Here is a 23,711-nt window from a genome sequence, read left to right as displayed (position 1 = left end):
GGATGATTTTCATTCTTTGTGCAAAGTTAGTCTGAGCTTTCCATTTTGTGTATGCATAAACTTCGGGTCATAAGCACATTCCTTGAAGATTGCATCCACTTTGTGTAAGTTGTCTTAAGTGAGGCGGAACAAAGTGTGGTTTATTGAGTTCACCGAATCAATACCATCTCTAGAATTCATAGGAGTAGAGTAGAATTCTCAACCCTTATCCCTTTTGTCCTTTTTTGAAAGTCTTAAATCTCGAAAATCCCCAAAAGAAAGAAAAGAGAGAGCTTTAATTGACAAATTCATCTCAGTCCCAAAGTTGTTGACAAATCGTTGAAGCGTAATTCCCTTTGTGTATTACCAACAAATCACAACGCTCATTGAGCTTATCCACACGTCAAGACCTGACTAAAGAAACCTTGGAATCGCCATATGATCTTCTAGCAAGGCATAAGCAGTGATTTTTCAAGAGAGGATAAATTATCTTCGGGTACTTTATTCTAATGTTTGGTAGATGATAAAACAGACACCAACAGTTACCTTAGGTAGTTATCCTAAGTAGTTAAGCTAAGTGGTTAGGAGATAGTTATTCTCTCAAGCCTATAAAATGAAGGCTTTTGCATTGTAAAAAGGGGAGACTCTGACAGAGGGGAAACTCTAGAGAAATTTATAGAGAGACATTTTGATGATTTTTGGTGTTCACACTTTATACCTAAGAGATTTTGAACTTGTATATTTTTAAGAGGATAATAAAGATGTGCATTTGATTTGTACGTCTTGAATGTGCTCATGAGTTATTGTTATCGATTTCTCGTATGTTAAATTGATAGCCCCTTTGTGTATTTGCGTGATCCATTGGTTTTCAGTTCAAAGATATATATAATTGATGAAAACACAATCATACCCTGGTATCTCGGTTTGAACGTACTTAGGTAACTTGTTTCTTCGCATGTCAAAATATATTTTCCTTCTTTCATCAGAATTGCATATTTAAACTTATTTTGTGCTTGCAGTCGGCATAAAATGCCTATTGTTATGTTTGATAATATTTGTTATACAGTGCTTAAACCCCCTGTAGTCTATTATCAGTTGTGAAATCCTATTTGGTGTTCGTATGTCTATCATTAGGGTTTCTATTATTCATCTTGTTTTAGTTTTATGTTTTCTCCTTCATGTACTTTTAGGTTAAAAGTACACAAAAACTACAAATACCCCCATCATACGAGGGAGCTGCCCCTCTCAAATGCAAAAGAAGATTGCAGTTTGATTGCAATCTCTCCAACTATTGGTGTGGTTGTCACTGCTCACAGGGCAAACAGGGTCAGTTTCAAAGAAACAATCGCAGTGACAAATCTATTTATCAACAGGTTCTAAGAAGTGGAGCAATGTTTTTGAGACCCAATAGAAGGACATGGCAAAGTATTTAATTTTACTCAACACAAATGTGAACCACCCTAGAAAATATTTTAAAGATTGTAAATAGCAAGTACACATTGAGTATATTATGTTAGTTTTTAGTTACAGTGAGCTTACCCTTCTAATTTGAATCGCTGTTCTATTGCATATCTGTTTCGTTTTGTTTCATCCTGAAAAGTGCAAATTAAAACATTAACAATTACCATATTTAACAAATCAATGTATAATTATACCTTGTACTACATATTGTATATAGTGTAGTAGATTGTAGTATTAGGTTTATCTTGAACATATTTTCATGTTTTGAGCATGAAATCTTCTTCAATTTTCCCAACTCGCCACTCTAATTCCCACATGCAACATACAAACAACCAATAACGAGAAGATACTGAACATATTAGAAAAACACGCATAAAAGAGATGCATGTAAGTTACCAATGTAAATATTCAATATAACAAAAAAACCTTAAGGGAAGGCTACACCATATAGCAACTCTTAATAAAGGATTAAGTCCAGAATATCTCCAATACGTGTGCCACACACAATACCTCATCTCCAGCCAATGAAAGATATGATTCCCATCTATACAGTCTCAAATCTAATGGCAACCAAGTAGGGTAAACCCTTAATCTACAAGTTACCTATCCGACTCATTATAAGTAACCAAGGGTTATGCATGCCATATATCAGCTATTCCATAACTGCAATATACATCATCAAATCATGAGCCTAGGTATATAACAACATCCATGCCTACTAAATTGTGACTTACAACAGCAAGTGGTCTGTCTCATGAAGTTGGTAACTTATTGGCATATTGCACATCCATAATTTATGTGGTTAAAAGTTAGATGGAGTGAACCTTTGAAAATACACACCAATTGGAAGATTTTGTTTTTAAGTTATACGCAACTAATACACCAACATATTCAGCACACAAATTGATGATTTTATATTTCCACACATTAACATTTCAAGGAAATGGATCTGATTACTTCTGTGTTTAAAAATATTTTCCTTCCACTATTTTCACTCTTCTTCAAGACCCCTTTTTAGGATCAATGATATCAAATTGCGTTGTTTCCATTTCATATTCAGAGGTAGCAAGCTCATGTACCCAATTGGGTAGACAGTCTGATAGTGCTAAATAGGTTAGGAATGGGCATTGTATCATTGTTATAAATTTGTGCTAATAAGATTGCTCAACATAACTGGATAAAGAGTAGTCTAACCTATGCCTGAGGCTAGGGCAACAAGTCGATCATGACCAAAGATTAGTTCTAATCACACACAAAAGTCAACAGTGATTCTCAGAGGTCATTAATCAATATCCAGCCACTGTTTTCGCTCATTTGAAGGAAATTTTTAAATTTTGATTCCAAATTTAACCTCTTATCTAGATTCGGGTTTGTTTTCTCAATGGTCATACCAGTTCTGAGGTTTCAGGGACATTATAGAGCATGCTTTCATGCAAGTAATTTCTTGTTATAGAGAATAACAAACAATATTTATTAGTCTTTTGGTAATGAGGCATCAAACATATTTATTATTGAATTCTGCAATAAAAAAAATTTAAAAGATGAACATTTCATACTATCAAAGTCAAATGAAGGTTAAAATAAAGTAGTTAGGAAACTGTTGCAGCCATACTCAATAAGAAGTGCAAATTTTTATTATAAAAGCAAGCAATATTTATTACAAGAAGCTCGAAGGACGAGTTTACAGAGTAACATCAATCTAGATAAAGATATGGACATCATGAATGTGCAAGATAGAATGCATACCGGACTAGCTTTGATGACCTTGAATGCTGGAACTACAAGAACAGTAACTGCAAAGAATGTCATGGTGTCTAAACCTAAATCATTAATCACATCTACTGCACTTGCGAATTCAAGTTCAGCATTAATCCGGAATTTCTCCATTTTACTGTGTTTGTTGTTCTTAAAACCAACTTTGTTCCCTATTTTCCACTCTAAAAAGGATTGAGCAGGAGACTGCAGGCCTCCATGTTGAAAGCATTTTCTGATTGAACATGAGCATGACTTAAAATTTCTGATTCTCTGACAACCAAAATGGCTCCCATATTTTGCAGGTCCATTGGAGAAAACACCAAATGCAGTGTGATATGAATTAGCTTGCACATCCACCCTTACCATAGGATAGTGTATAATATTCAAGTAAGAAAGTCCTGTACAGGTGTGCTCCTGCAAAATCTTTCATCAGTATTGTAAAGATGGTCAAGGTTATTAACAAACCAACTAGTATTGATACAAATTATAAAACAATTCAAATGTAACGCAACAGGAATACAAAAGAGGAATACAATGAAGTGAGATACATTGCCTTGCTTGCATTGACTCAAATCATGAGTCTCATCACACCACATTCTAGCGGATGTCACATATGCATAACAGGGTTTAAAACAATAAGAAGTTGTAACTAAAATATGCGCAGAAAAGATCTTCTTTACATCTCTGCTGTATGCCAAGACTGTTCCTTCACATATAGCCTGAGGAAATTTGTCAAAGGAAAAATGCAAATACGTAGGGACACTCATATAGATCTCTACTTGTCAATAACTGAGTCAAAATGTGATTATGTAAACAATCTCAATAACTAAATTTAATTCCTGATACCTGCACTGTATCATTCTTTCAATGTGATATGGACATGTTAAACTTATCATTTGATTCTCAAATTCTAATATTATCCATAATCATATGTGAGGTTCATAGGAAGATAGAAGAAAATTCAAATACAAGCAATCATATTTCTTCTTTATCAAAACAACTAATGGCTAAATCCCTAGCAATTAGGCTTTTTCTATGGAAAAAAGTAGTATACTTTGAGGATGGGTGATGAAGACTCAATTCTTGAACACTAAGTGCTTGATTAGAAGGCAATGAAACGTATCTTCATTGACTATGGAAATAGAGTGAAAAAGATGAGCTAAACTAGTTCAAAGGAGGAAGAAACTCAACCTCAATTTTTTGAGGTCCACTCAGCAAAGGAGACAACAAAGAGATATAGCCTGCCTAATTCTAGATGAATTTGTGCCTTGATTAGTAACAGAGATGAGCCTTGAATTGTGAAAGAGGTAATGGAGATGAATGATAGCAAGTCCCAAAATCTGACCAAAGATGATGAGGTGGCCGCTTTAAAAAAGAATGACACTTGGGACTTGATTTAGTTGTCAAAGGGAAGGAAGCCTGTTGATTGTAAATGGTTATCAAGATTAAGTTTGGTTCAAATAGCAATGTTAAAAATTAAAAGGCGACACTGGTTGCAAAAGCATTTCCAAGGTTGAGAGATTGACTTTGGTGATATTTTTCTCTAGTTGCTAAGCTAATATCCATTCAATTCTTATTATTTGTTGCAACAAGTGGATGTGAAGACAACTTTCCTGCATGGTGTCTTGGAAGAAGAAATCTACATGACACAAATCAAGCACTACATTATAAAAGATAAGGAGTCATCTATTTGATTGAAGAAACCTTTGTATGGTCTTAAACAATCACCCAAAATGTGGCACCAAAAGTTTGATTCTTATGTTTTGAAAGTTGGAATTTTGTGTACTCCAAATCAGATCATTGTGTTTAATTTAAGTGGGATGGTGATCATTTCCTTGTTATCACTTTGTACGCAAATGATATCCTGATATTTGGTAACATGAAGGGGACAATTGGGGATCTAAATTCTTAGCTCTCATTACAGTTCGATATGCAGAACTTGAAAATTGCTGAGTTCATCTTAGATATAGAGACAATAAGAGATAGAGCTAACAAAAAGCTTTGGCTGGTACTAAGTATGTTCAATCTGTGTTACAGCATTTTAGCATGGTATACAACTGACTAGTGAGTATTCTTATTTCAGTGGGAACTAAATTATCAATTCATCAATGTCTATGTTCACCTATAGAGATGAGGATATGTCTCGTGTTCATTATGCTAGTGCAATTGATAGTCTTATGTATGCTATGGTCTACAACAAACCAAACATTGTCTAAGCAATGGGATTCTTGAGCTGATTTATGGCTAATACTAGCAAGGAGCATTGGTGAGTAGAGAAGAGAGTCTTAACAATATTTGTGTAGTTCTTCAAAGTACTCTATCTGGTACTAGGTCACTTGCAACAAAGGAGCAAAGGTCACTTATAGCAAAGTAGTGTTGGTGGCACTTACAGCAATGTGAGGGAGTACTTGCAACACTTGGAGATCCAAGGATTTGTTGACTCAAATTGGGCAGGAGATTGTGGACAGAAGAAGATGTATCAATGGTTGTGTTTTGACTTGTTCAATGTTGCAACTAGTTGGATGAGCAAGCAAGAAGTTGTCGTTGCCTTATCCACAATAGAGGCAAAGTACATGGCAATTATGTTGTCCTCATTTTTGTTTCCAAAAATGAAGGACCACTATAATGAAATTTTTATGAAAAATGAAAAATTTTACTCTATGGCACGCTTTCCGAGGCAAAATTTTGACGAATCCTTGGACTGGCTTGATCCTCAGTCTATCCTCGAACTACGTTTCGAATTTCGTCAAATTCTGGGTTCGTTTGCTATGTCTTTCCTTCAATTTCGGGTTTTAAAACCCCGACTGCAAGTGGAGAATTTTCTTCAAACTGCAAGTTTTAATGATATTCATTGTTTTGGTTGTTGTAGGGGAATTTTTAGCTTATTACATGTGCATCTTTATTAAAAGATGTTACTTGCAATTTGTTTTAAATTTCCCTTTCTTGTTTTTGTCTTTTTTATTGTTTTTTGGTCTTTTTTAGTTAAAATAGGGATTTTTTTACTCGATTACAAGTAAATTTGCAGTTTGGTCAAAAAAACCCTACTTTAATGGTTTTTGCATGTAATAGGGATTTTAAATCCCCATTACATATGTGCAAGTATTTCTAACTTGTTGCAGGGATTTTATTTCCCTTTTACAAGTAATTAAAACTTGCAGTTTGCTCCAAAAAACCCGATTTTGCCTTGCAAGTGCATTTTTGACAATTTTAAACTTGTCATTTGTCCAAAAAATCCCAATTTTGGCTTGGCAAGTGAAAAAGTGAAAAATAAAACTTGTCATTTGTCTAAAAAATCCCAATTTTGCCTTGTAAGTGGAAAAAGTGAAATTAAAACTTGTTTTCTTCTCCCAAAAACCCGATTTGCATTCTCTTATGCAAATTCAAACTTGTCTTTCATTCCAAGAAACCCGAAATGCAAGAAAAAACGGTTTTTGAAGAATTCAAAGCAATTTTTTGTGGAGATTTTCTAGGGAGGAAAGGCGTTTTTGCTTCTACCCTATTTTCATGCGTTCATGGACATCTTTCACGCCAAATGGGGGTTACATTGACCAGTTTTTTGCCCTAGATCAGCAAACACGTTTTTATTTAATGCCACGTTTTGGGGGATTAGAACTTATTAAAGCTGCAATCTCCTAAAGCGTTTTGCCCTCTCTCACCTAGGCGTGGAGTTTGGGAGGAGTTTTAAGCTATTAAATGATGCCATTAAACATGCAAATGATGGCCACGTTTTTTCCACGTGACTTCTTTGGCTACGCTTTTCAAGCACAAATCATCATTTCTTCTACTTCCTCCTTAGGCGTTTTGCTCCAATCCTTTTAGGCATGCTCTCTCATTGGCAATTTGATCCTCCAAGTTTGAGATTGCTGCTACATTTATCAGTTTGGGGCATTTTTGCAAAAAACGTGATAAGGGTTTGGCATTACGGATTGCTCCTTTTTACCGGTTTTGCTTCTTCATTCCAAGAATTGTTGCATTATTGGAGAAGCATTTTGCATTTTTAAGAAAGGTATGTTCTCTTTCCTTTCTTTCCTTCATTTTATTATTTTCTTGTTTTCTTAATTTTCGTTCTTAGTTGCATTTTTGGCATGTGTTGTTCTTCCCCCAAAAATCGGTTTTTGTGAGAGAAATTCTCCCCTTGGTATGCAATTTTTGAATTGCATTGTTCTTCCCAAAATTCCCTCTTTACTTGTATTCGGGATTTTTAATCTCGATTACAAGTTCGCTGGAAATTCTTGTTCTTCCCCTACGGTTAAAGAATTTAACCATTTTTGGTTAAAATTCCAAGTTAAAAAGTGTGAAATACCCCTCCCTTGCAAATTCGGGTTTTAAAAACCGGATTACATGTTCAAGAGTTCTTCCCATTTTCATGAAAATGACTTTCCCGGATTTTCCCATTTCTATCCATTCATGTTCCCCATATCCGTACTTTCCATTTCCATCATTTCCCGCAAGTCAAAATCTCATTTTTCGTCCATTTCTCCATTTTTGAATTTACAAGTGTACTTGTATTCGGGTTTTAAAACCCCGATTACATGTATGTCCTTTCCAACTTGTATACTTGCGAAAATTCTCCCAAGATCCGAAATTGGTCAAAGTCAAGATTTTCCCATTTCTACATATTTCCCCTCTTCCTCTCACAAAATTGCGAAATTCAAGAATCAAAGTTTTACCCATTGGGAGAAAGAAGAATGATGTTTGCAGCTGACTATGATGTTGCCTTAACTCTTTTAAGTCTTCATCACAGCATTCCAAGATCACAATCAATGTCAGATTTGCCAGCATCTCCAACTCCAAAGAAAATGAAATACAAATATGACAAATATCAGAATGAGGTCGCACCTTCCCAGGTTTCTTCTCCTTTGGATCGCATCAGAGACACGGAGATAGGGCACGTTGATATGGCAGAATTCATCAACAGGGTAGAAGATCCACAGGACAATAACTTGCAGCGGTTGTTGGACAGCCATATCCATCATGCATCTTCCTTCCCAGTGGCTGCCCTAGAACCTGAGTTTGTTCTTGCATCCGCCCATCATTTTGACAAGGAATCAAGAGTCATCAAAAATGATGATGGTGAAGCTATAATTCGTTTTGATGCGGATACAATCGAGAAGGTCTTCAGAATACCTCCTGCACCTGTTTATATGGAAATCACCAAAGAAAGTGCAACGAAATATTACGTGACGAGGGAAAAAGATTGCAAGCAACACATCAATAGGTGGATCCAAAAGCCACGTTCTTCCTTCTCAAGGTGGGCAAAGTTGTACTGTTGTGATTTCAAATGGGAGATAGGAGACACCATCACTCTTCTCAGCAGGATGATGGGCCTTGAGCATTCCAATGTCTTTGAGCCATGGATGTATCAGTTAATTATGTTCATACGGCAGTCACATCACATTTCATGGGGGAAAGTCATCAGCGATGCCTTGTGCAAACAACTTGCAGCAGTTCCTACCACCATGACCTTCTTCATGAATTCTTATTTGGTATATTTAGCAGCATCACTTAGACACTTTCCAGGTCTTTCTACCAAGGGTGATCGCTCGCTTATACCAGTTTGGGAATATTATGAACAGTTGCCATTGAAACCCAGCAGACTGCATTTTAGAAGGGTCCAAGATACATTCTTCAGATATTTCATGTGTCAGTTTGACAGGGATCTCAGGAACAAAAGAGTATCAGATGAGGCATGGGTCAAGGTGTCTCAGTATGGGTGTTTGTTTCTGCAATTTCCCACCTTCACCTATATAAGGATAGGATGCTATGATGGTCAGCCATACATGCTTCCAACATACCCAACCGATAAGATAATTCTTATGGAGTTGGGAAGACAAATCATGGCTGTTCACACTTTTCAGTCTGCTAGACACAAGGTTGGAATGGGGATCTCTACCACAAACCCATTGAAAATTGGTCGATACTCCATTGTCACATCTGTGAAGGCTAAAGCCATGGAGGCTGAATTGTAGGAAATCAAGCTTAAAAGGTTCAAACCTAGAGCTGATTTTGATTATAGAGGTATGAAGGAGAAGATCAAGAAATCCTTTGTGCATGTTCATCGCATTGAAGACATCTGGGTAGATCTCCGCACAGAAGCCGAAGTCCTCAAGATGGATTATTGCAGGCTCACTGTTGAGCAAATTGTTGACTTGAACTTGGCGGATGTCCCACAAGGGATGATTGATGACGGGCATATACTTGATCCTGAATACACTTCACGGAGGGTTGAGGAAGCTCCACTTGCTTTGATCCAATGGTCGCACAAAGAGTGCATCTCCATCCTTGATAGATTTCAGCCTATCTTGGCCAACACTAACGCGTGGCTGAAAAGTAATGCTGTTAGACTTATCAAAATCAAGTTTGGTAAAGAAGGTGATTCTATGGGGCCTCTTGGACGGAAATCTGAGATTCAGATTGACAACAAGGAGGGTGCTTCATCTTCGGGCACAAGGATCAAGTTACGAGTCAGTCGTGCAATAGTGCTTCCCCCTGAGGAGACAACTATTCATGGGAAGGAAAAATCACGATTCCATGTTCAAGTCATCGATCTGGATAATCCAGAAGAGGGGCAGCAATCTGACGATGCTCCTAAGTCTCCAGTTTCAGACTCCCTCATGAGGCCATTCCTCCACTTTCCATTGAGACGCCTCTTTCTCCTCCTGATTTGCTCGTGGATGAGTCTCCTCAGAATGCAATTCCCATTTCAGTATACAAGCCATATCCTAATCATCAACAAGAAAATGTGTTGAAAGCTCCTACGGATATTCCTACTTGCATCCAGTTATTAGAAATTGATACTTCCACTTCTGGTTTTGAAGAATTCATGAGGCAATCTTCATGCCCATTGGTAACTGAGCAAACCGTGGTCGCTGTCCAAACAGATATTCCTCCCAGGATGACCATGGTAATTCAAACAGAAACTGCTTCTCCTTTGCCTACGGCTACTACTGGAAGAGAGTTGATGACTTTGCCTCCATGGCTTAGTTCTTTTACCCCAAAAAGGAAGAAGCAAGAAATCTCACCTGATGCCTTTGATTACCAGCAACTCAAACAGTCCAGATCCAAAGTTGCTAAGAAGGCCAAGACTATCTCTAGGGTAACTGTTGATAGCAACAAGATGAAAGTAGCTAAAATTGTGGAACCTATTGTAGATAAGCCACTTGATGAAATGTCAACTGCTGATTATAAGGTTACAAGGATAGAGTTGGGCAAGCAAACGCATGAGGTCATTAAACATGATGCTCAGTTTTCTGTTGCTTCACTGGTGCAAAGGTGTGATGAGCTTCTAACAAAGAAAGACAAGCTAGAAGAAGAAAACCGATAGCTTATGGCAGCCATTCATAAAATCACAAAACCGGCTGCTGAAGGGAGTAACTCCATAGGTTCTTCTGGTTCCCAAGAATCGATTCATGGAGTGGAAAGGGCTGCTCAAAAGGTACAGGCACTGGATTCCTGGGTTGATCAACATCATGATCAATGTGTACAATTAATAAAAGACATTTTTCAAATAATGTCTAAACTAGAGACCATTGAGGACAAACTGGATTAGACTTCTAACACTTTCAAAAAGAATCTGGAAAGTGTTGAGAAAAGTCTGACAATCTGGCGTACCATGTCCCATGCCCCAACAACAGCTGAGTATTTTGCAGGAGCATGCCATCATCTCTTCCAGGGTCACGTACTTGGAATTTGAAGAACTCCTAGAAAACAAGACCCTTGTTCTTAAATCCCTCATTGAGGAGATCGGTGATGCAAGGAGATTCCGGGGTGAAGTTTACCGAGATATTGTCTCACATTGTGAAAGGGCCTCTTGCAACATAGTAAGTCAGGATGGAGAGTTGATTCCAGAAGAAGAAGCTCTTGCTGATTTACAGATGAGGATTCATAATGAATGGAGGAGCGAACAATTCTTGGCAGCTTCGATTCAAGCATTGATGAAACACCAAGCCTTTCTGCATGAAATCCAGTCTATCTTGGATAAAAACAATTCTGTGCTCCTCCGCTGTCACGACACTATTGTGAAGACTATGGTTTTTGCCAAGAACACCCATGAACCGAATCCCGAGGAACTACAAGCGAGCATCCGGAAATTTCAAGGATTTGTGTCTTCACAAAATGCAACTTAAGTGCTTTTCAACACTTAGTTGAATTTTCCCTCTTTTGTAATCTTTAGTTGTATTTTAGTTTTGGCAAGATACATGTAAAAGTATTTTTTGTAAAATGCAAGTTACACATTACTTGCACTTTCAACACTTAGTTGAATTTTCCCTCTTTTGTAATCTTTAGTTGTATTTTAGTTTTGGCAAGATACATGTAAAAGTATTTTTTGTAAAATGCAAGTTACACATTACTTGCACTTTTGTAATTACATGTAAGGCAACTACAAGTTGTGTCCGATTAGGACTGTAGTTGGAATAAGTCTTAGTTAGTTGGAGTAACTCTTAGTTAGTTAATGAAGTCTCAGTTAGTTATTGAATGACTCTTGGTGGTTGAGAGAATCTCTCAAGTTAGTTAGGATCCTCCCACCTTTTTCTCAAGGCTCCTCTTCTATAAATGCTTGAGGGCTCTATTGTAATATTGATCTTTTTGAAAGCAAGCAAAAACTCTGCCAAATTTACAGCAAGAAGTCTTTGTGCTTATGTATGTGGATTGAAAATTTTTGAAGAATAATAAAGAAGGATTACTCAAGTTTTGAGTCTTTGAGCTACATGTTTGAGTTTGAATCTTTTATTTCTTCTATGCCAAGTGTTTCTAAAGGAGCTTAGTCCAATCTGATTTCAAGTCTTTGAGCTGCAAGTAGAGAAGATTAATTAAAATAGAAAACTCTCTTGAAGGAGCAGCAAGTCTTTGAGCTTGCGTCTATTCTTGAGGAAAAATTACTATTTGATAAGAAATAGCAACAAGTCTTTGAGCTTGGATTAGTTCTTGTCTCTGTGTTGAAAGAATAGATTATTCCAGTCTTTGAGCTGTTATCTTTTATTCGTTGTAAAACTTAGTATAGCAAAGGGTAGATAGAACTTCCAATAGTCAAGTCTTTGAGCTTGATATTGCTGTCCTGTCCCGAAGGAAGTGACGGAAGTCTTTGCGCTTTCAGGAAACTTCATTTCCTTTCTCTCATTTCACTTGAAAGTAGTTACTGTTGTTCATATTCAATCGCTATCCTTTTCTGTGAAGAGAAAAGGATATTGTCTTTCTTAAAAAAAGAAGAAAGATTGTTGCCCCATCCCATTTTATTTTCCAAGTTGTAGTTAGATAGGGGGAGCCTTCCCTTAATTAGGAGAGTTTTTACTCGTGTGCTGTGGTTGAAACCACAATTTTGTATATTTCCCCAAGTGTACAAAATTTTCAACCAACAAGTTACTCATGCCTGTAAGGAGGTAATTTGGCTTTAAAAATTATGTTTAGATGTTGGGCTAATTCAATGAGTCATTTAACTTGGATGTGACCATCAAAGTATTATCAACTTGGCAAAGAACTCGACCTTTCACGCACAAACGAAGCATATAGATGTTTAGTAGCATTTTGTTCATGAAATGACGGAGTATTGAAGGATACGGCTTGAAAAGGTTGAGGCATTGGTAAATGTTGCAGGTGCATTGAGGACACCTCTAAGTATGGAGAAGTTCAAGTGGTGCAATGAGTCTATGGGACTCTCAACCTCTAGCAATTAGTTCATAGATTACTGGTGATTTTTCGTAGATTATTGGTGATTTCTTTACTTGCAACTTGCAAGCTATATGACAAGTGGGAGAATGTTGGAAAGGTGTGTCATACACCTTGAAATCTTAATGATGGAATTATTATTCATTTGTTATATTTTTAAGCCCTGATAAAAAGGACATTTCACTTTGTTTCAGCATTATGCACCATATATATTGCCATTTCTGATTTGTGTAAGAAATTGTAAGAGCATTTATGCATAAGATATCTTATGATGATTATATAACACATAAGAGCATGTAAAAGGAAGGTTGCATAGTGGACTTGAAATATTGGCCAACTTATGGCATGCAAGTATGATGCATTATAGAGCATCTTTGAAAAGGTTGATAAGTCCAAATGGAGCACCCAAGTCTGGTGGGTCGTTATGACACACATGAAATATGCCATATTGCGATTGTTACCCACATCGGCCTTAGACATTAAAATTCCTAGAGATTTGAGTGCCATCCATGGGTGTGGTATTCTCCCATGGTTTTAGCAAACCACTCTTGGTCTGTGGTTTGTGCTTGGCCTATTTATTTGGGTGCTTTAATTGAGATATAGGATGATGCAATTTTGTGGGAAGTTATGCTGCTAAAATGTCTGCAACTTGTGTTGGTTGTTCTCTTGTGAAGGCTTGAACCTACCTATATATTGTAACCAAATTGGTATTGTGAATAAATCAGTTCAGCATACTATGGTGAATGATTTTATTGTGTATATTTCTTTTAAAACTGTTTGATAGTATTTTTTAGGTATTATCTTGTTATTAATTAGTGTAAGAAGTGTTTCCACTATCAGCTCCCTTTCATGGAGAATTGTGAACATAGTTGATCTAGCATTTTGGGGAGCATGTGAGGAGTATTTTTGTTAATAAGTGCAACTATTCTGCTATTCTATTCAATATTGCACACTTTGGCCTGTAATCTAAAACTAAATTGTAGGATGACTTTGTTGCTCACAGCCAAGAGAGAAGGAAGGCCCCACAAAAAGATAGGGAAGTGGCCTTGGGTAAACTGACTCAAGTATTCCCAACAACTTAAACACAATCATACACCATGGAAATGGCAGTGCAAGCTAGGTATATATAACAGTGTTTTCTAACTGAAGAACCAGCCAGCCTGTTTGCTGTATCAGCTATAACATATCAAAGTATATCCCAGCACCTAAAGTTAATATCACTGAAGCATGTTTTTATTCGCTTCTCTGATCAAGCGATTATTTTTCCTTAAATTCTCAATATTCCTGAAACTAACGTTATAAACTTAGGACTTGTTGACCAATTTGGATCCTCCCAGCCCCAATCAGTCATAAAATATTGTCAAGTGTATTAAAAGGTCATTTATTAGTTCTTTCAAATGTTGTTGATAGGTCTTAGGGGGTCTTTATTTTATTAAGTTTTTTTAAAATACCAGAAGATCATTATGAAATATATTTCTTTTCAAAAAGCTCACATATACACCAAGGAGGGAAGTTGTTTTGAAAAGGTGAAAGCTTTTGAAGAAAAGATCTATTAAGGTTAGGTTACTTGCTCCCTGAAGACCACGTACAAGATGAAGGAAAAGAAATATGGCATGTTGCAGAGCACATGGAGATGCATGGCATTTTTGCATGAAAGTTTGAGTTTTTCGAGGGTTTGAAGACAGGTTCCACATGCCCAAAGGTTTCTACATGCAATCTCTATCTGATTTCTCTTCTGTGATGATATAAATGAGCATTTTCAGTTTCCCTAGGCCGTCCAGGCATGTAATATGCAAGAGAAGACTGTCAATGAGCCTTTGTAGAAACCATAGGACTCTTAGCTAAAGAATATGCACTGTATAGAGCCATTTGATATAGTCAAATCGCTAGGGTTTGCCAGTTTCTTGATGCAGTAATCTAATGGTTATTGTGTTAAAAAGAAAAGTTGCAGGGTTTACATGCAGAATGGTTAAAGTCATACTGTCTTTGAGTTGGCTTTGCTACAGTGCTACAGTCATTTTTCTGCTGAATTGCTGATCAAATTTCAATGTTTCATGGAGCTATTAGAGCGTAGAAATCTTGTGTCTCCATTAAGACTCTGCATGATGTCTCAAGTAAAAACCTTGTCTAAATCTTAATCAAGTTAATTTTGGACTGTTAAGTATGTGCAAGTATTTTACAGAGCTGCTAAACTATTAGTGAGCTTGCTTCACCATTGTCTCATGTTAAAAGAACAAACCCTCACAAGGCTTAGAACTCACAATATGTGTGTGTGTGTGTGTGTGTGTATAACCAAAGAACTCAGAGGATATGAAGAAAGAGGTTTAGAAAAAGTAAAAAGATAGTCCATATAAAACAGTTTAAGCCTTTAAGGATATCTAAGAGGTATGAACCATCCATCCAAGTCTGTGAGGTCACTGTCACATGAGACTGTATTGTGACTGTGAGAAGAAAGGGAGTATTATATTATGAGAATCATATTCAAGCTCTGTTGAAGCAAGTTCCATATAGGCATCATTTTTGTTGTCTTCTTTCTCAAATGGTGTTAAGCGGTGAAGTCATGGTTTGATTAAGTCATAAGAGGGTAATCAAATATTCATAAGACCTTTGGTGCTATGTGTTTGCATAGTCGGAAGAGACAGTCGAGAAGTGAATGAGGCATTAACATTCTCAAAAGTTTCTAGAAAGTTGCAGTCATTTCAAAGAGCTAAAATACCCAATCATCACCAAATGGCAGCCCATGAGGGATATTAAATCTGAGATGGTTCATGATCAGTCTCTACAAGGCAGAGGGATGGTATTGTTTAAGAAAACGTTAACTATCCATTTATCAGTCAAAAGGGGTTTCACTGTGTTAATAAGATATAGTAGCATTGAAGATTTGAATGATGTCTTATGAAGGTGTTTATTCCATTAATCTTCATCACAGGTGTTTATCCTGAAAGAGTCAAAAGTATAAAGGACATCATGTGATGAGTAAACATGACAGTCACAGTCAAAAAATTACAAGGCAGGCTTGGATTCACAGTTCAAAATGCTACATGAGAGGTGATATATGAGAAATGAACAGTCAACATTATGTTAAGGGTTTGCATCTATTAGGACAGTGTTTAATGGCCACTTTTGCACAAGAAACAGTCTTTAAGAGTTGACGGTCCTATAGAAGAACAGAGGACAGTTTGATAGATCTGCTAGAGAGTAGAGACAAGATGAACAAGGACAAAAGACAATGTATGACAATCAAAATAGTGAATGGCTGAGTTCTTAAAGGTAGGTAGCAGAGTTTCAAGGACAGTTACAAGGGAAGAATGACAATATGACAGTGAAAATTCAGTTGCAGGATAAGTGAACAGAGATATTGCTACGGATCATGCATGATGATCATAGAAGGTCTTGATGGCAGTGATCAAGAAGGTGATGACACAGTGAGAAATGCTAAGGGTAAGCTTCATAACAGTGAATGAGGGGACAGCACTATGAGAGGTCTTCATCAAACTGCAGTCAACACAGTAACCTATGAAAAGATCTCATAGTATTAAAGATTATGAATATTTATTATCATGGGGTTTGTTTGTTGATTTAGAGTTTCTTTTGTTGACATTTTATGAGCATTCAAATGCAGATTATTTTAAACATGTCTGGAAGAGTCTTTTAAGGGGAGAGGTGCATGAAATGCATGGGTCTATAAAGAACACAGAACACGGTCATGAAGGCAAATGAATATGATAACTATAAAGGCATTTCATGTACTTGTGACAAGCAGAGGATGATGAGAAAATTTTATAATAGTGAGAAGATTGCCCTGCTAAGTTTCGTTCTTCAACTTTAATCCCTGATCAAGACTGTCAACGTCCAAATGACAAATGTTCAAACATTTTGAGGTCATCTGCAGGGTCTAATGAAATCTTGGTGTGTTGCCAAACAGTAGAGGGCAGGGAAGTACATCATGACAGTCAAATACTTTATCATGACATAAGAATGAATAGCATGGTATGACAGTAGTAAGGTAGACAAAGAGCATGTTGTTTTGTCGCTCTAAATGACAGTTCCTATGTGACAGTGGCAGGTCATAGTTGTAATGAAAGGGCAGATCTCAGGCTATGGAAGGCAGTGGTACCATTGAAATCAAGAGACCCAAATCACAGTATAACCAAAAGTATGGGTCTATGAAAAACACAATGACAGAGAGGTATGAGAATTAGACTTGAGGTTTTTTGACAATGAGCAAGAGATGTTGTCATGAAGCAATGAATACGGTACACTTAGTAGGTACAGTGACATGGAACAACATGGTTTCAAGTTGGGCAAGGGACAATATTCCACATGTTAAAGACATCAAAAGGCAGACCTAAAGACAGTCAAGTGTGTGACAAGTTCTAAAGAGCATAATGACAGTCATAGATGGTGTGAAAAATGTCCATGTGAAAATGAGACCGAAGATAGTCTTAAGAACAGACATATGAAGAACTCTCAAGACACCATGAAGCATTCAGGATATAACTGATGTCATGACAGTGTTGAGATACAAGGGCAATCACCATGGCTAGTCAAAGACAGAAAAAAGCAATAAACCTAGTGGCCGTCCAAGGCTCAAAAGACCTGAACACAGAAAGCAGAGACATAACAGTGAGATGAATGGCAGATTGAGATGAATTTGAGAAGTTTAAAGAACAGATAGTGAGAGTGTGAAGTGAGAAAGGTCTTAATGAGATGGCACACGAGTCAATACTCATCCTAGAATTTCTCTCACGCCCCTAGTAGGTTTCTGACCATTTCAAATCTCATCCACATGCCCTATAAACAAGTTTGAGGGAAGTTGCAACAATTTGAGGGGATTAAGGAGGGTATATAAGGCAGTTTGGGTGACTTCCAAGCATCTAGGAGCTGACCTAGGAACTTTTTTGCTTAAGGATAGTCAAACTAATCAAGGACTTTTCTTCCACCACCAGCAAGGAGGATTCCAATGAACAAAAGCAGGAAATAGGTCTCCTAGGCGCCCAATAAGGTTTCACTTAGCAAGAAAAGGAAATTCACATGTGACCTTTCCTCAAATAATGCTGCTAGATATTAGGAAATGATTAGTCATGGCATAAAGTGGACGCCTTGGGCAGAATCCAATCAGTTCTTGCTGCTTTATATTTAGGATTGTAACTGATAGAGGTCACTTCTTTCAAGCTACAGGCTAGTATTGTAACTCAAACTCAGTTTTAGACTGAGAACAGCATTGTATTACTTTATTTTTCATAAATAAAAAATTTATTCAGTCATAATCTGCTGTAAGTAAACCTTTTTTATCAATGAAATAGAGCAATTTGGCTTCTTAATATTCTGTTGTATTGTGTGCAACTTCATGATTGATGTATATTAGACATATATTAGACAGGGCTGCCCTCTGGTATATTTTTGTGCAAATTCTCTAATATATGTCTCATCCCAGCACCTTTAGGCAGAAAAACACATGTTTCTTGCAGGTTGCACATTGTGTAATGGATGTGAAAAGCTGTTAATTGTGAGAAAACCTCTTTTTCCTTCAAAACTGTGAAACACTCAGCCTTCTTATGAAATATTGATGCATGAATTGTAAAAAAAAAATTGATTTGTATAAGAACTAGCTAGATCATTGAATAATTGCATGTCAAAACAACAGTATAGGTCTCAAAAGCAGATTGGTACATCACCTTGTAAAGTTTTGGTTTCCTTTCATGTCATTTCTATCCTAGTAAGCAGCAATAGCATAGGTTAAATTAGGTGAAGTAGCAAGGGAACCAACCCTCTCTGGAGGTTGAACTCTAGCTATCAAGGTTCATACTCTAAGGGATTTTCCCATGTTTCACTGAATAGCTAAGTGAGATACTTAGCAAGGGTGTGTATTTAAGTGACAACAGGAATATTTCATCTAAAGAAAGAAGGTTTGAAGCAAAGCAAGGGGCTTGTTATTATGAAACAAATTCCATCAAAATTAACCTGAAACTAAAAATCTCATTGTTAACCTTGCTAACAGCATCACTTCCAACAATGCATCCCCTAATAGACTCCCAAGCTATCCAAATACTAGCAAAGACAGCAGATCCTGAAGGCTTGGCATAGAAATTGCCAAAAAGAATGTCATGAGGGTGCATATTCTTCCACTGCTTGACTTATTTTTTACTCCCTCCAGAAAATTTCTTCTAATCAAGACTTTACATGGCTCATTGCCAACTAAGGCTTTCAAAATCCATTTGGTAGCTAAAGCTACCCCATGAATTTTCAAATCCTTAAGCCCCAATCCACCTCTGTTATTATCCAAACAACACCATTCCCATTTGACAGCATGTTATTTATTCTTACCTTTACCATCAGACCAAAGAAAGCCCTTGATCAATTTCTGAACATTATTGATTTCATAGCTTGCAAAAACCCAAAAAGAGGCATAATAAATAGAATATGAAGAAAGGATTTTCTGGCAAACTTGAGCCCTACCTGCAAGAGATAGGTAATTATTATTCCAGGATTTCAATTTTTTCTCTATTTTTGAAAGCCTCCAGTTCCACATGTCTTTCAATGAAGGCTTGACAAAAAAAGGAATCCCAAGGTATCTCACCAATTTATTTGGACCTCCCCTTGCCAAGTGAACTTTGAGAATCGGACACGAAGCTCTTCCATCAAGCTCAACATAATAGACTTAGATTAAGAAATTTTTGACCCAGAAGCTTGTCAAAAGATCCCCAGTATTTCCATCAAATTATTCACATTATTCTCATCCAACACAAGAAAAAGAGCAATGTCATCAGCAAAGTGAACATTGAGCAAGGAGTTAATATTAGGAAGAATAATAAATTTAACTTCTGGACTTAGCAACCCAGTTCTTAAAACATAGTACAAGGCTTCAAAGGAATAACAAATAGGGTTGGGACCAGACGGCAGCCCTGTCTAATGGATATTTCCAACAACAAAAAGTTCAGAGAGAGAACCATTAACCTCAATTTGAGTGGTAGCATCTTGAAATATGAGTTTAACCATTTTACATAAGTTCTCAGGGAATACAAATGCCTCTAGGATGGAAACAAAACAGGACCATTCCACTCTGTCATAAGCTTTCTTGAAACCCAACAACAGCATTCCCACATTTTGACTACACTTATCAACCCAGTCCAGTACTTTTGAGCTGGTAATTAAATTCTTCTGAGTATATCTGCCTCTAATAAACCAAACTTAAGTATCATTCATGATCACAGAGAGAATATCAGTAAGTCTCAAAGCAAGCAATTTAGCTAACATCTTATAAGACACATCCAATGAAGTGATGGGGGTTTTAGATTTTCATGATATACTCACTAATAACTGCTAAAATCTTGGATGTAATTGAGCTCGGAATTCAATATTCCTAAATCTAACAAGAGATCCTACTCCATTCTTTAAAAACTTTGATGATGGTGCAGTTTCCTATGAGGGTTAAATTCAATCCTGAATTCTTGATAATTTTAAATGGAAGGATGGTACCCCACTTTTGAAGATTAATTCATGTAGCCTTTACAGTCTGTTGACCAGCTCCCAAGAGGAGCTAAATCATGTTAACCAAATTTGGAACCCAAATCTTGATAATAAGGAATTGTTTGCCTTTAAAGCTTGTTGATAAAAAAAGATTGATCGAAAGAAATGTTGTTTTAGATGGCTTCTTTTGCTTAAGAAAATTGTTATGGGTCCTCCCCAGTCTAATGTATGTTCTGTTTGCAATTCTGTTGAGGATTTAGAGCATTTATTTTAACTGCAAGTTTGCTAAAGCTATTTGGTCTATCTTTATGGGTAATGCCCTTGGGTGGGATAACAAGAAAAATATTTCTTGGCAAGATTTTAAGTGGGTATATTAAAGGTCTGGATGTTAAATTAAATGTGCTTAGGATTTCTCTTTCTACTGAAATTTTTGTGGCTTATTTGAAAAAGGAGAAATGAGGACTTACACTAGGGCAAAAGAAGGTGCCTTATGAGGTCTATTGGTAGACTCACTTCCCTTAATATTATTGAACAGGTTACAATGACCTTGAAGAATCCCAGCGAAAGATTCATGAAGGTTATGGATGAAGGCTCTACCCCTATTTCCAGATCTGACATTCAGCATACTGAATTCTGGCCACATGACTTGAGAAAGATCAATGACAAGTTTTATAAACGGTATATAGATTCCCAAAATCAGTACTGCCAACAGCACCAGCATGTTGAAGAGAGATGCTGCCATCAGAGATTTCGAGTCAACACGTGTCAAAACTTTGACAATAGTGGCTGGGAAAGTGTCTCTCCTCCTTTGGAGACCTTTCCTGGTCCGGATTCCTTCAAAGCCAGCAGGAACAAAGAAAGCAGTGGGATGCTGAAACAAGACAATGCAGCTGTCCCAGAACTACATAATGAAAAATCATGATTAAATAGCTGCTTATTATAATGTTTTGTTCTCTACAGTATGATATTTAGATACTCTCATCTATATGGATTTAACGCTATAGTAAATTTTTAATTTTTGCCTGGTCGGGCTCATGATGTAGCTACTTGGGGCCACATATATATTTGATATTTCTAACCAGACTTTATTTTATTAGTAATCGACTATCAATTTTTGAAAAAAAAAAAAAAAAAAGGTTTACCATAATGCATATAAGCCCTTAGCAGAAAGGAAATTGCAAGGAGGGCAATGAGATCTTAGTAATGAGCTGACCCTGCTGTTAGGAAATATGTAAAATCTACTCCATTCAACAAAGATAGAAAGGAAGACAAATATAAAATTGCCTATTTATAATTTGATTGGATAATGAAGATTGACAACAGAGATATCTCTCACTCTTCTTAAGACATAATCAAAAGAGCCAAAAAATAGCTTCACTACAGAAGTTATTCATGAATCATAACCATACATAATTCGACTATAATGCACAGTCAAAAGGCATTCGCATGTCCAGAAAATTCATTAGTATTTATTCATTGTGACAGTTCGATCTAGTTAAAATTTCAAATAGCAGAACAATACTAGTGATCTCGTGTGACAAAATCAGGTCCTGCTTATAAATGGTAGCACATAAGAAATATAATTCACCACCAGCCCAATCTTAATAAAAACAAACAAGTCTTTCTCACGTCTTGCATATGATTAAAAGCTCCATAAGTTTTGTATTAAAGTAACTATAATGGACTACTAGATTCCCAAAAATTTGCCCAACTTTTGAGTGGATTTATTCATGATTTTGAAATATTGCAATTATGATCAACGAAGTAGTGTCATTTCAGACCTTCAAAACGTTATTCACAGCGTGTGGAAATAGCGTTTATGAACATATGGATATGCTTCACTGGAGCTTAAACTTTTAGCTTGTGCTCTGCAGGCTATATATACATTATGATTTCCATCTAATTGAGTTGAAACTTGAACTCAAACACTGCTGAGAAGGTTAGGAATCAAGACACCTCCAGTTTTAAAACTTGTCTAATACGAGGAAAGTGATGCAGCAGCATATGAAGTCAGATAGGCGATGCGTTTAGAATCTGTTACTTTTAAATTTAAAAAGACATAGATATAGCATATAATTTTCATTATATTTGTATGTAGAAAACTAAATTTAGAATGGATGCAAACTATATCTAAGAGTTTGACATGTGATTGTTCAAGCAGACAGAATTGTTTATTTGCATGTTAATATTTAAAGAAGCTGAGGTTACCGTCTTGTAACTTTTGTGAGTATATGTTTTTTTAATTTTGCATAATCCTGTTCGATGTCCTAGGAATTGCTGCATTATAGAGCGATTTGGACAATTAGTAAAAGACATGCATATAGCATATAATTTTCATAATATTTGTATGTAACTATATCTAAGAGTTTGACATGTGATTGTTCGAGCACACAGAATTGTGTTGTTTGAATGTTAATATTTAAAGAAGCTGAGGTTACCGTCTTGTAACTTTTGTGGGTATATGTTTATTTAATTCTGCATAATCCTGTTCGATGTCCTAGGAATTGCTGGCATTATAGAGTGATTTGGACAAGTAGTGAAAGCTGAAATCTGCTATAATATGTTTACCATTTCAACTGGGCTCAACTTATAACCAAACAAAATAACACATGAGCTTCAATGAATGAGAAATGTACTCTGTGCATAGGCAGAGATTGGCATACGATCATTAGAAAGGGAAAAGAAGGGATTGGCTCTCGCAGGTTGTCTTGCCAAAGAGTGATCACAATTTACCCATGACAGGCGGGAAAAAGTACCAAAAGTATAAAACAATATTGAAAACACATAGCATAAAATACAAAAGCTCCTAATACATTTTTTTTCTCTTGAAAACCATGGTATTTTCTTGCTGAAAAAGAAACGTAGGCATGAAATTTAATAGTTTACCTGGGATTTCGTTTGACGCGATGCCTTAGCGATTGATGATGACTGGTTAAAAGCTTTCATGCCCACCACCATCACCATGACTGAAACTGTAATTTATGCCTCTCTTTGAAATGGGTGTCGCAGTTTGACTCCCAATTTACATGCATTTGCTGTTTTAGGAATTGGGTAAGTGAATGTAGCCCAAAGAAAATAAGATAATCTCATTTATTTGTACTGTATTATCTCCATGTCCAAGTTTTACCCTGTCATTTGGAAACAGGGAAAGATAGCTGACCAACGAAAACAATAAAATAAGTACCACCAGTCTAATTTAAATGGCTTGCTCAATTCTTATGATTCTCCATCGCAAATATGTGGGTATGCCTGATTGGTAGCAATACGAGTTGGCACGCCAGTAGTATTCTCCTTTAGTTTTTCAAATCGAATTCCTTTGTAGGAAGCGAAATTTTATCGAAGAAAATCCCACGTGTAAAATCAATAGAATTGTGGCACAGGGA

At 36.5% G+C, this 23,711-nt stretch overlaps 1 protein-coding gene across 1 annotated transcript in view; it reads right to left on the bottom strand.

The window, feature by feature from the left end:
* Positions 1–23,711, bottom strand: part of LOC131050118 (K(+) efflux antiporter 3, chloroplastic) — a 244,011-nt gene extending 220,300 nt beyond the window's left edge. The window contains 2 exon segments of the mRNA XM_057984273.2: positions 3,187–3,609; positions 23,215–23,711. Of these exon segments, the coding sequence (XP_057840256.2) occupies positions 3,187–3,609; positions 23,215–23,292 (501 nt within the window). The 5' untranslated portion in view covers positions 23,293–23,711.

This window comes from Cryptomeria japonica, chromosome 6, assembly GCF_030272615.1.
Source record: "Cryptomeria japonica chromosome 6, Sugi_1.0, whole genome shotgun sequence".
Taxonomy (NCBI): Eukaryota; Viridiplantae; Streptophyta; class Pinopsida; order Cupressales; family Cupressaceae; genus Cryptomeria; species Cryptomeria japonica.
The sequence above is the reverse complement of the archived record's forward strand: the minus strand, read 5'-3'. Positions and strand labels throughout refer to the sequence as shown.